The sequence below is a fragment of the Rhinatrema bivittatum genome, chromosome 2 (assembly GCF_901001135.1).
Source record: "Rhinatrema bivittatum chromosome 2, aRhiBiv1.1, whole genome shotgun sequence".
NCBI classification, from domain to species: domain Eukaryota; kingdom Metazoa; phylum Chordata; class Amphibia; order Gymnophiona; family Rhinatrematidae; genus Rhinatrema; species Rhinatrema bivittatum.
The window spans coordinates 757,492,877-757,506,533 of record NC_042616.1 but is presented as its reverse complement, the minus strand read 5'-3'; the positions used below and the strand labels follow the sequence as shown (position 1 = coordinate 757,506,533).

At 42.8% G+C, this 13,657-nt stretch overlaps 1 protein-coding gene across 1 annotated transcript in view; it reads left to right on the top strand.

The window, feature by feature from the left end:
* The window catches only part of SNTB1 (syntrophin beta 1), a 468,335-nt gene that overhangs the window by 400,982 nt on the left and 53,696 nt on the right, over positions 1–13,657 (top strand). Inside the window, exon 4 of the mRNA XM_029591959.1 lies at positions 12,120–12,259. Coding sequence (XP_029447819.1) covers positions 12,120–12,259 — 140 coding nt within the window. The remainder of the gene's footprint in view (positions 1–12,119; positions 12,260–13,657) is intronic.

The window sequence follows — 13,657 nt, the reverse complement described above, 5'->3', positions numbered from 1 at the left end:
AGGGGCTAGCTACTGGTCCCTGGGGGCCTCTCCTTTGCTGTGCCAATAACCCGGCTCCTCCCCACAGGCTGTAACAACTCGCGCCTCAGGCCAAGGGCCCACAAACCCAAAAACCATAACATCCATTGCAATGAGCAATAATATCATTTTAAAAAAGTGACCACCTGAAAAACCATGATGAAAATAGTCAAAGAGAAAAGATAAATGGCAATTTGTTAAATGTTTCAGTTGCATAGAAAATAGCAAATTTTATTATAGATGTGTGCAAATTACTTCTCATTATATTCCCTACACCTTACTTTACAGTCACAAATAGCATTATAGAAAAGCAATAATTCAGCTCTATTGCATCAGTTCCTGCCTTTGAGTAATTTTAGAGAATATAAGATAAAACTCGGTGGGAACTCTGTGCATTGACTTCATGCCAGTACTGATAACCAGCACAAGAAGTCTTCTTTGTGCAGTGCATTAGGTTAATAGAAGAACAGAAAATGAATAGACACGTCTATAGAACTGTGATAAAAGTTTGCTGTTTCCTTGTAAAAGCCCTGATTTGATTTTCAGCTGTAGTGCATAAGTTATCCGCCTTCTGTGTGGGAGGTGTTGCACGCTCAGCATGTGGTTGCTTGCCAGTTTCTCCCACGCATATACCGGAAATTACCTTGCATCAAAGAAACTTAGAAACAGAAGGAAAAAAAAAAAAAAAGACATCACTTAAGGACCTTATGGCCATCTGTAGTCTACCCAGATTCATTTGTGATGCAATGCCATAGACTTGCCCTTGCATATTCACAACTAGGAAACATCTATGCTTATTCTATACTTTCTTGAATTTTTTTTATCTTCATCATCTCCACTAGAAGGCCATTCCATACACCCATCACTCTTTCAATGAAGAAATAGCATCTGATGTGATTCCTGAGTCTATCCTGTTGGAGTCTCATATCATGACCTCATATTCTAGAATGTTCTTTTCTCTGAAAAAGATTTGCATTTTCTGCATTATTTATATCTGTGAGGTATTTAAATGTCTCTAGCAAATTACCCTGCCTCTCCTTTCCTATAGGGCATACATATATAGGCCCTCAAAACTAATCTCATAATGATTTTGGTGCAGTCCCTGCATCATTTTGGTAGTCCCTCTCTGGATCACCAACAATGTTTGTTTCCTTTCAGACAAAAGGCTTCCGGAATTGAACACAATATTCCAGGTGAGGTCCCTCCAATGATTTGTACAGAGGTGCTGCCATCTCCCTTTTTCTACTGGTTATACCTTTACCTATGCACTTTAGAATCCCTCAGGCTCTGATCACTGTCTTTCCAAAGTTTTGCTCCCTTAATGAGAATTTTCTTGCTTGGTGTATGACAGTATCAAGTCACATTCCTGCTCCCCCAGACTTTCCCCCAGCTCACCAATTCATGTTTTGCATTGTTGTGTTGAATTTCTGCAAGCCAAATGAATAATTCTGCACTTTTTTTGCACTTAACTTCAGCTGCCAAGCAATTGACTATTCCTCAAGATTGCTTTGAGTGTTCTTCATTCTGTGTATACAGTCAGGATTGTCCTCTCTGTTGAAGGTCTTATAGGAGAATGTAATTAGATCACAGTGAAAATCAGCGCTTTTTTAAAAATTTATTTTATCTTTATGCAATTTTACAAAATTAAACAAGATAACACTCTTGATATGTAATACAAAGAAAGAAACACAATTGTTTCACCAAAGGAAAAAAGAACAAATACATTTGAAATTATATCCTTTCCTTCTTTGAATACTAGTCCTCAATAAGAGGGGGCAGGAATACTCAACCTAAAGAAATATGTAATTTACACAATGAAAAGAAATAAAGACTGCTCAGTAGCCTATTACAGAGATCTATATAACTTAAGAGGAACTAGGTTCATTGACTTGGGTTCTGTGGAGTTTACGGCTGATTTCCCTGCCAGAAATTGTGACAGCTGTGAGGGGGTCATAAAAAACATTGGAATTTCCATCGTGTTTTACCAAACACTTACAAGGGAACGTTAGGGAAAATGCCCTTCCAAGCTGTAGTAACTGCGGTCTCATGAGGAAAAAAGCCTTTCTCCTCCTTTGTGTTTCCCATGCAATATCCGGGAAAACCCTTACATTACATCCTAGAAACTGGTCACTTCTATGTCTAAGACAAAGTTTAAGTAACCAGTCTCTATCTGGCTCTAGAGTTAAATTAACAATCAGTGTTGCTGGTGTTGCGAGCTCAATATCGGAAGTCTCTAAGAACGTGGAGATATGCAAGGGATGATCATTAGCAGGAATCAGTGTTGTTAGGCCTCCATCCTGTTCCAACCTTCTTTTTAACTTTGGGAGGTAAAAGATCTTAGAAATCGGTGGCATTTCAGTTTCGCCTATATGTAAAACTTCCCCTAGACATCTTTAAAAGACATCTCGGGGGGAGATTAATGAAACTTGAGGAAAATTAATAAATCTTAAATTTTTAATTTTTAATGCGATTTCCAAATGTTCCAGCTTCAATGAAATGCTCTTCCTTTCTTCTATGGTGGTATTTTGTATTTGTTGTATATTCCTGATTTGGTCTCTGTTGGTTGCAATCTGTTGCTCCAAATCAACATTTGAATTAACCACCACTTTAACTTTATCTTCCAGTTCTTTAACAGAGTCACTTATAAGTTTCATTTGTTACAAAATAGAGACTTTCATATCCACGATTGTCTCCCAAATGGTTTCTAGGGTAAAAACAGCTGGTCTTACCGCAACTGGCACAGTTCTTTCAGGAGTGCTTCCGGCTGCTCCATCAGTGTCTCCCAGCAATGAATCTCTTTCTTTCCCGGTCTGCCCTGATGGTACTCCTGGGCTTGAGGTCGCTGTCACTTCTGTATCGTCCCCTGCTGAGCACTGCTGCAAAACTCCTCGGTCTAGCGGCCGGTCTGACTCTGAGGAGCTCCAAATTGGGGCCGGATTCCCGGGTGGAGTTCCTTCCACAAGACTCGGTGGAGATAGTGAGCCAGGAAGAGAGGGGAGCTCTTCTTCCCCTCCCCCCTCTCTCCAGCGGCTGCGGTCCTGTGCTCGAATCTTTTCTCACCACGTGTGCGTCCATGGGTCCAGCGACAGAAGCAGTCGGAGAGGCTGCAGGGTAAGGCTCTCCTCTCGGTTTACACTTTCGTCCCATTTTCGAGATAACTGACAGCAAGATAATCTTTTAAAATTTTACACTCTAGAGCTCAAACGTGGCATTCAGCTAGTGAGTGGCCATCTTGGTTCCATCCCAGTCCTTTTTTTTTTTTTTTTTTTACAATTGTGGTAATTTTTTACTTCCAATTTAAAAAGCAAATTAGAAATAGCATAGCACACAATTGTTAAAGTTGTGAGCTAAATCAAAAGTTAAAAAGTCAAGGGATAGGAGGCAATCTCCTTTCGTGGATTACAAACAGGTTAAAAGACTGGAAATAGTAGGATTAAATGGTCAATTTTCTCAGTGGAAAAGGGTAAACAGTGGAGTGCCTCAGGGATCTGTACTTGGACCGGTGCTTTTCATTATATAAATAAATGATCTGGAAAGGAATAAAACGAGTGAAAGACATAGTAGAGGGTGGGGGTGCTTTCCTGCAAGGCTCCAGTCTTCGTGACGGACTGGCTTCTTTGGATCTAACCGCTGAGATCCCCACCCAAGTTTCTGTTATCTATGGGCACCAACCCTGTGGTTGGCATGCTCATATTCCCTTCTAATCTCTACCTTCATTCATCCCCGTTCTGGACAACACTACCATCTAAAACATTCAACTGCCTGTAACTTCACTGGAGTGATCTGTGACATCCTCTGCCCATGCCCTCTTCTACAGGTAGGGCAAACATTATGCAAACTTAAAACTCCTAACTTTGAATATTGCCGCAGCTTTCACCATTCTCATCTTTCTGCTCCTTTAGTTTACCATTGGCTTGAATCTCACTATGACATTTCTGATCTGAAATTTTTTGTTCTTGGGCACTGCCTTCCCCACTTCCGCTTCAGCGATTTTGTACTGCATGTACTATGCCGCGAACAACAGTAGGGGTTGGGTTTTGTTTTTTTTTTTAACTCCCTGCAACCTTTTACCCTCAACTCTGAGATAAAATGGCTGTCCTGACTATAAAAAAGGTTTTCTTGTTCCTGCTTCTCACCTATTTTTGCCTTGCACCTCCTCTATCATTTTTTTTGTTTGTTTTGATTGGTCCCCACTATCAGATGATTGTTTTGCACCTTTTTAAAATTTTTATATGCCCTGTGCTCTTTGTCCTTTGCGCATTCTCAGCTTCCTTTGAAAATGTATTTCATGTGACTGTGTAGAGTAAGTATATTTTCTCTTGTTGTTAAACGCTGTTTATATCTTGCTGCTATGCATTTTTTACTCCTTGATAGTCTCTGCGCCATTTTGTTTTCCACAGTTATTTTATACCTATTGAGTGTTTGCTCCCTTTGATTTATAGATGGTTGCCTCCCCTTGATAAAGCTCACCAGCGAAACACGGCTTGTGCTGGGGTTGGGATCTTCTCCCGTTTCGTTATTCTGGCAACTATATCCCATCAGCTGGATTTTCCCTCAAAAAATATTTGATTTTTGAATTCTCCAACAAAATTCTTTGTGGACTGTGGATACTTATTCACGCTGCACCCTTTCTCCATTTACATCCCCCGTTCTGGGTGTAGGATTTGGCCCTATATTGTCTCACTGTTTATTCTACATAGTCACTCAGCAAGCAGATTTCATTCACGGTGCTATTTATGACAAAACCGGACTGACTAGTCTGCTCTCTGTGCATGTTCACATTAGGGTATACAACCATTATTAGAATACTGAATGTTCCTACTCAATAGTGATCTATTTTAATAAATTTCATCATATCACCAAGAGGCAAACATAGGAATGGGAGAAGAAGAGGGAAGCACAAGTAGCAGAGGTGATGATGAGAGGTGTTGGATCGTACGATCAAGAGAGATTGGGTTTAAGAGAGGGGAAACCCATTAGAGATGCAGGGTATCTGGGTGCCCCAGTAGGAGGACATCAGCCAAACTAGCACAGTGCTCCCTAATCCATTCTGACCAGTGCCTGGAGCAGATCTTTGTAGACTTCACTGATTCAGATGAATCACCTGAGGGATCTGAAGATTATGAGGAAGGGAATATTGAAAATCTAGGAGATGAGGAAGGTTTGAGGAACCTAGAGACACGTATGAATAGTGTTGTAATTTTATTTTGTATATGTGATATACTTGTTTTTATGTGACTGTGTATGTTTTTATTGTAACCCACCTAGAATTTTAGATAGACAGAAAGAAATATTTTTAAATAAATAAACTCCAGCCACAGCAGCAGCAGCAGCAGCATCCAAGGATCCAAAGAGGGGTTCTGCAAAACATCAGAGGTATAGAGGCACTTCACGATTATGGAGAATCAGCATTTTGCAGAATGCATCAACTGTTGAAATAGAGCAAAAGTACTTGGCCAGCTTTCAAACAGTGGTATGCTCCATCATTAGAAGAAACAGCATACAGTGTAGTTGGTTTCAGGGGAGGCTAGTACTAGTTTGGGGACCCCCAACCTCCAGTCAAAGCTGGAAAGCCAAAGGGGACATCCACCTCCCAGATTGAAACCCCGCCCCCTGTCCCTTCCCCAGTGAGGCAGAAGGCCAGTAACCCCCTATCCCCATATCGACAACAAGCAACCATAGAACAGATGGGTAGTGCTCTGTAGTACTGTCTCCAGGTAAGAGGCAGGCAGCTTCATGTACCATTGGAGATATGATTGCCCTGGATGACCAGCCCTGCAGGTGGATGACAATGTAGGGTTTAAGTGGCTGCTGCATGCCTTAACCTTAAATTACAAAATTCTTTCCAGGAAATAAGAACATAAGAAGTGCCATACTGTGTCAGACTCAGGCCTGGATGTAGGCATAGGCAACATGGGCAACTGCCCAGGGCATCAAATTTTGAAGGCACCAAATACCCATACCAAAGAGGAGTGCAACTGTTCAAGGGAAAAGCCTCCTCTAGCAATTCACTTCCAGCGTGATCTAGCAGTGCCCCTTTGGACTCTGAAGGGAAATGGAGGTAGAGGGACTTCACCCCTCTATCTGACCTCCAGAGTCTTCCACCCCCTACTCTCCAGACCTGCCTATGGGCACCCAAATGCTAAATCCGGTCCTGGTCAGACCAAGATCTAGCATCCTGTCTCTGACAGTGGCCAGACCACATTACAAGTAGCTGCCAAATCACTCCTAGATATAAAACACTGGCTTTTACAAGTCTACCTGGTTAATAACTATTTATGGAAAACATTTAGGGGCAGGTGATCCCTACCCTGTACACACTCAATGTCATCTTCCTATACAGGCACAGCTGGCCAAGGCAGAGGGCAGTAGCATCCATTGCGCCAGGGACATCTGGACCAGCCAGAACACTACTCATTCCAGTGTACTTCTCACTGATGGTACACTGGTAGCAGCTGGAGGAGGCAGGGTCAGGCAGTAGTTATAGTGTGGACACACCCAGAGGGTACAGTTGGGCTGTGCTGAAGTGATGAATCAGAACCATAACCTCAATCCACGTCATAGCAATAAGGAGGCTGACAGATGGCTGTCCTCGAGGCCAGAAACACATGACCATTCCATTTTTGTCATTACAGATGGTGGCAGAAAAATGCTAGGGGATTTGATACTTTATTTCATAAAGTAAAAACAATAAAAGGTTTACAAAATTAAAAAGGTAAAATATAACTAAAGGCTAAACTTGGTTTCTCAAAACTAATTCATGACATACATAACAAAAGAGAGACCCCCTAATCAATATTATACATCACTTTGTCTCATACTCTTCAACAAATATTTCAATATCACTAAAAAGTGATAAGCAAAAAATGCAAATAATTTAAAATATACATATATATAATGAACCTAAAAAGATTTTATCAAAGCAATACAAATTTATCTTGTATTTAAAAACATCTGTGCAAATAGCAAATATAACTATCACACATATAAATGATAGTATATGTAAAACTAATTTGCCATTATTTTTCAGACAGGTATACTGTAAACTATATAACCCATCTAATCACATAGCATAAATGTATCCTGACATTCAACCCAAATATCACACTATGTACATAGTGGAGGAGTCCAAACAGCCCGCCATTTTTCAAGATGTGAGATTTGCATAAGATTTAAATGCTAGTTTTTCAAGAAGCCCCTGAAGCAGGCAATTAGTTTGCAGAAACATTGCAGTGTTGGGCAGCTGGAAGAAGCTAGCTGGTTATTTGAAAATAGCCAGCAAGGTTTCATGCTGTTTGTGCTCCTCCACGTGCAAGAAAGGCAGATTAAGTGAATGCCTTTTCTCAGGTCCTTACATCTTGAAGGATTTAAGACAAGTGGTTTCACTTGCATAACAAACACTAAAATAATGGGGCGGATTTTAAGAGCCCTGCTCGCCTAAATCCGGGCGGATTTAGGCGAGCAGGGCCCTGCGCGCCGGTGAGCCTATTTTACATAGGCCTACCGGCGCGCGCAGAGCCCCGGGACTCGCGTAAGTCCTGGGGTTTGGCGAGGGGGGCGTGTCGGGGGTGGGCCCGAACCGTGCGGCGTTTTCGGGGTGTGTCCGGAGCATTCCGGGGGCGGGCCCGGGGGTGTGGCTACGGCCCGGGGCAATCCGGGGGCGTGGCCGCGCCCTCCGTACCCACCCCCAGGTCGCGTCCCGGCGCGCAAGAGGCCCGCTGGCGCGCGGGGATTTACGCCTCCCTCTGGGAGGCGTAAATCCCCCGACAAAGGTAAGGGGGGGGGGGTTTAGACAGGGCCGGGCGGGTGGGTTAGGTAGAGGAAGGGAGGGGAAGGTGAGGGGAGGGCGTTAGAGGATTCCCTCCGAGGCCGCTCCGATTTCGCTACGCGCGTATCTACTAAAATCCCGCGTACTTTTGCTGGCGCCTGTTGCGCCAGCAAAAGTACGCCTATTCGCGGTATTTGAAAATCTACCCCTATATTTGTTAATGCAGAAAACAGCAAGATGTTGGTTTTTTTTTTAGTTTATAGACTGGTAGATGATTACAATCTGCTGCTATTAAGCCAGTTCAATGGCAGACAAGCATCTTTTATGATTCCGGCATACAAATATTTCTGGGTGATCAGGCACTGCTGCTCTTCGCTTTTTTTTTATGCCAAGTTTAGTATCAACTTTTATTCTCAGTTGTCAGGAAACTTTTCTTAAACTTTTGCAGAAATTATTCTCTCCACATTTGAATTAGAGATATTTTTGGTTTGTGACTGTATTGACGCAGTTTAGCCTTCCTTAAAATAAACTTCCCTCTGCTGGGTTTCCCTGGCTTTCCATGTGAGTGGCAGGAGAACTGAAAGCACAGCTACTGTGAACCCCATGTCCACACTTTTTTTTAGCTCAGTTCCCTGCTGCTCTTGCTCCCTCTGCCTGCTCAGACGGTGCCTCTCTACTGGTTCGGTGTCTTGCTGTGTTTTTGGGCCACTGTTGCTGCCCAGCCTTCTCCTCTTACCCTATCTCTCTCCGGGCTATACTGAGGTGTTTAACCCCAGAAAGAAAAACATTATACAAATTTAAAAAAAAAACAAAAAAACAACTTTTTTTTTCTCTGCCCCTCTCTAGTTGCTTTGGGATCTTGGAGTCTTGCTGCTGCTGCTGCTGTTGCTGCCGCCCACTGCCAAGCCTGTTCCTCTTGCCCTGCCTCTCTTCTGGTTCAGCGCTTTGCTATCAGGCCGATACAGCCTGTATGTTGTTATCCCGCATTTGGACGCACGTTTTCGACACGCTAGCTTTACCCCTTATTCAGTAAGAGGTAATAGCGCGTCGAAAACGCACGTCCAATCCCCTCAAAACTAATAGCACCTGCAACATGCAAATGCATGTTGATGGCCCTATTAGTTATTCCCGTGCGATCCACTAAGTAAAATATGCAGCCAAGCCGCACATTTTACTTTCAGAAATTAGCGCCTACCCAAAGGTAGGCGTTAATTCCTGCAAGCACCGGGAAAGTGCACAGAAAAGCAGTTTTTACTGCTTTTCTGTGCACCCTCCTTTCTTAATATCATGGCGATATTAAGTTGGAGGTTCCAAAAGTTACAAATTAAAAAAAAAAAAATTTAAATTGGTCCGCGGCTTGAAAACCGGACGCTCAATTTTGCCGGCGTCCAGTTTCCGAACCTGTGGCTGTCAGCGGGTTTGAGAATCGGTGCCGGCAAAATTGAGCGTCGGCTGTCAAACCCGCTGACAGCCGCCGCTCTTGTCAAAAAAGAGGTGCTAGAGATGCACTAGTGTCCCTAGCGCCTCTTTTTACCGCAGGCCCTAATTTGAATAATTTTTTTTTCTGAATCGCGCGCACAGGAGAGCGGGCGCTCACCCACTCTCCCGCAATTTTTACTCTATCGGCTTGTATGTTGTTAGGCACTTTTGCAACATGGCCTGCTCCTCCTGCCCTGCCGCTCTCTTGCTTCAGTGCTTTGCAAATGTTGATCCCCACTCTTCAAGCTGCCTGGTGGTATTGATGCTGCTCTTCAAGATGTCTTTCCCCTTACTCACTTATCTTCATCAGGTGTTGATGCTGCCTCATTCTGTACTGGGTGCCTTGCATTGTTGATGCTATTCATCTAAATGTCTTACCCCTTACTCATGTGTCAGGGTGTTGATGGCATTGAAATTGATACTATTCTCCTCACTCTGCGCCTTGGGGTATTGATGCTATTCTTCTTACTACTTTACCCCTGAGTGTTTTGGAATGTTGAGGCCACTGTATTCATGCTGCTTTGGGTGCCTTGGGAGTCTTCATGCCATTGTTTGTGCTATTTCACTTTGGGTGTTCGTACCGCTATTGGTGGTGCCCCTTTGCTTCTCTCATAGTAGTTTGTGAAATTCATGCCACTGTTGGTAACCTGTGTCCCTCTCTGGTACTGTGGGGTGTTTAAGCTACTCTTGATGTCTTTGGGTTCTGTTGTCTCTGCTGCTGATGCCTGCCAGCAAGTTTCATAAAACTTGAATGAAAAATCCCAAAGTTAGAGTCAAATGAAGGATGCATTGTTTCCCCCAAAGAAAACAAATGAGCTTCTGATCCAAAAGGAATGAAACATGAAACTGAACCAAAAATATTTCCCGTGGAAACTCCTATTATTTACCCTTTCATGGAGTGTCCCCTAAGACTCTCTAGAGGACACTCCAAGAAACTAACAGATTTAAAACAAATTGGAAAAAGTATTTTTTCATGAAACACGCAATCAAACAGTGAAATTTGTTGCCAAAAAACATGATCAAGGCATGGAACGGCTGCCCTATGAAGTAAGGCTAAGGAAGTTAGGGTGTTCATTTTGGAGAAGAGATGACGGAGGAGGGGTATGATAGAGGTCTACAAAATCATGATAGGTTATTTATTCTCTCAGATAATATAAGGTCTAGGGAGCATTCCATGAAGTTAGCAAGTAGCTCATTTAAAACAAATCAAAGAAAATTCTTTTTCACTCAGCGCAAGGATAAGCTATGGAATTCATTGCCAGAGGATGTGGTTACAGCACTTAGTGTAACTGGGTTTAAAAAAGATTTGGATAAGTTCCGAGAGGAAAAATCCATAAACTGCTATTAATTAATATGCAATAGTAGCTTGAGATTTATTTAATGTTTGGGTACTTGCCAGGTTCTTATGGTCTGGATTGGCCACTGTTGGAAACAGGATACTGGGCTTGATGGACCCTTGGTCTGACCTAATATGGCAATTCTTATGTTCTTATATTCTGCCTTTTCCCAAAGTTGGTCTCAGGGTGGAGTATAATAAATGTAAATAAACAGAGGCAATAGAACAGCTTACAGTCAAATCAGAATTTGCAATTAATGAAGCATTGGGATCCAGTATGGGAGATCCCATTTGTGAACTGTTTCAAGACCCAGTTGTATGGAGGTTTACTATTTATCCAGTCCAACAGCTGTGTTGCAAAATAGATTGCAAAGGTCCATTATAGAGAAACCCAGAAAAAACAATTAAACAAGAAAAGTTCAATAATTCCGAAAGGCCAAATCTTTATTGAGATGTCAGTCCCCCCTATTACTATTTATGTAATTTCTGTTCAGACAGAGTACTTATCTTTCCCTTGTGTCATTCTTAACAGTAAAATGAATACTGGGCCTTTATTTCTTATTTCTGCCATGGATAAGACCAGTAATGACCAGTATGTCACACATTTGAGCATCGTCCGTCAGGTGTGTCTCAATAGGAAAAAGGTTGTGAAACACTGCCCTAGGATATATCCCATCCAGCCCCATCACTTTATTTACTTTTAGTTTAGCAAGCTCCCTACCAACACAGTCTTCTGAAAATCATTTGATTGTTAGACTATTGTAATGTACATTTATTTTGGTCTGCCTAAAATACAGCTACACGTATTTTACAAGTAGTACAGGATTCGGCAGCACGACTGTGGCAAACAGGTGCACATGACTCTTAAACTGGTGAATTGCACTGGCTCCCCATTGTCTTGTGCCAAATTTAGGTTTCTTACCTTAATATTCAAAGCCCTGCGAAAGGGTGGCCGAGAATATTTAAAATCACAGCCCTGGTCCTGCCCTATGTTCTGCTGATAAACAGCAGCTTGTGATTCCTTCCTTTAGATTACCGCTTGCAGACAACTTGGAGCTCTGCCTTTTCCTTTGCAGGCCCACAAATTTGGAATATATGTGACCTTTAATCTTGAGACGGGTAGCGGAGGGGGTTACATATTAGGAAGAAATTAAAAACCTTACGGGATATGAGATGGGCTTTTGAGCGCATATATTGTCTTCATTCTCAGTTTTCATTTTTAATTTTATTTAGCTTACAGCGGTGATTATTTGATTTATTGCATAAATTGTTTGCATTATTTCACTGTTCATCCGCTTTGAATGATTTTATGGCAGATTGCTGAACAGAATGCTTTAATAAATAAATAGCTTGACAGCGGGTCTTGGGTGAGAGTCTGGTAACCGCTGCAATAATATAACGCAGCCACTGAAGGGCCTTTCCTTTCCCTCCACCCAGAGCCTGACACTATGCTGCATGCTGCCTGCTGACCACCCCCACGCTCCCTCCCCGCTTCATCGAAGGTCTGTTCTGTTTCAGGTGCTGGGGGAGAACGAGAGGCCCTGGAAGCCTGTGCTAGTCGTGCTGACCGAGAAGGACCTGTTACTTTACGATGGCATGCCACGGATGAAGGAAGCCTGGCTGCACCCCGTTTACAGTTACCCTCTGCTGGCCACCAGGTACACGGCCGGAGTGTTAGCGTAACGCACCCAGCTTCACTTCTCCCGCTTTGTGGTGCTTCGCTATTTGTCCAAACCAGGGTCCATAGCCAAAATGGATTTTTTTGTTTGTTTTGGGAGGGGGCACTGTGGCCAGACCTCCACCCTTTACCCCATCCTATATGGGGGCATGGGCTACAAATCCTTTTTAGTCTCTGAAAAAGTCTCTTTATCTCCGTTCTCCTTACTCTCTCCCTGCCCTGTCTCTGCTGTTTCTCACTCTTCCTCTGTGATTAAGGCAGCTACTTTTTACAATGGTCAGTCTGCTGAAGAGCAATTATGCAAACAGGCTTCTACCCAGCCCAGCCATTCCTGAGTTTTTAAGAGGGTGAAAGGAGGAGGGATAAATAAATTACCTGCCAAAAGTAAACAGACTTTCATGGCCTCAAAGTTTTACAAGTCTTGCCCAAGGGCAGTGGCGCTTCGCGTTCAAGTTAGCCCTCTTAAAGGCACAGACGATCATGGGCTGGCAAGGATTCCAGTGCATTCTAACTCCTGCACCTTTAAAGGGCTGACTCAAATGTGACTTGAACCAAAATTAAGAGGACACACATCCCCAGTGCCCACCCATGGCTACACCACTGATCTAACTATTGCCTTACTATTAAGAATTTTTTTGTAGTGCAGAATATGAAAGCAGGAACACATCTCAACTGGAACTGTTTTCACCTAACCAATAGAGCTCCTCTCCATGCTTATGGTACTACTGGACCGCAACACACAGTATTTCGGATGCCATTCATCTATAAGGGGTGGCTGCTTGATTTCTACAATATGGGGGTCATTTTCAAAGGAGTTACGCATGTAAATGTGACATACTATCGTAGCAATTTTCAAAAGCTATTTACTCGAGTAAAGTGCACTTACTTGAGTAAATCCTATGGACAATTCAATGGCATATATTGTAGCAATTTTGAAAAGCCCACTTACTTGAGTAAAGTGTATTTACTCGAGCAAAAACCAGTTTTGCTCTAGTAAATGCTTTTTAAAATCTACCCCTATCTGTGCTTCTGTTTTCCTTTTTGCTGACAAGATGGCCTGCCATAGGAGATTTCTGCTCTTGCCGTTCCCTTATTCTTGGAGAGCAAGCAAATGCCAAGAAAGAAAGAAAGAAAGAAAGTAGGTGCCTTAGTTTATGGAAATAATTTCCTGAGACGATATTTAATCTAAAATGCACAGCCCTATATTAAGGGGCGGATTTTAAAAGGCGCGCGAATAGCCTACTTTTGTTTGCGCTCCAGGCGCAAACAAAAGTACGCTGGATTTTAGTAGATACGCGCGGAGCCGCGCGTATCTGCTAAAAACCTGGATCGGCGCGCGCAAGGCTATCGATTTTGTATAGCCGGCGCGTGCCGAGCC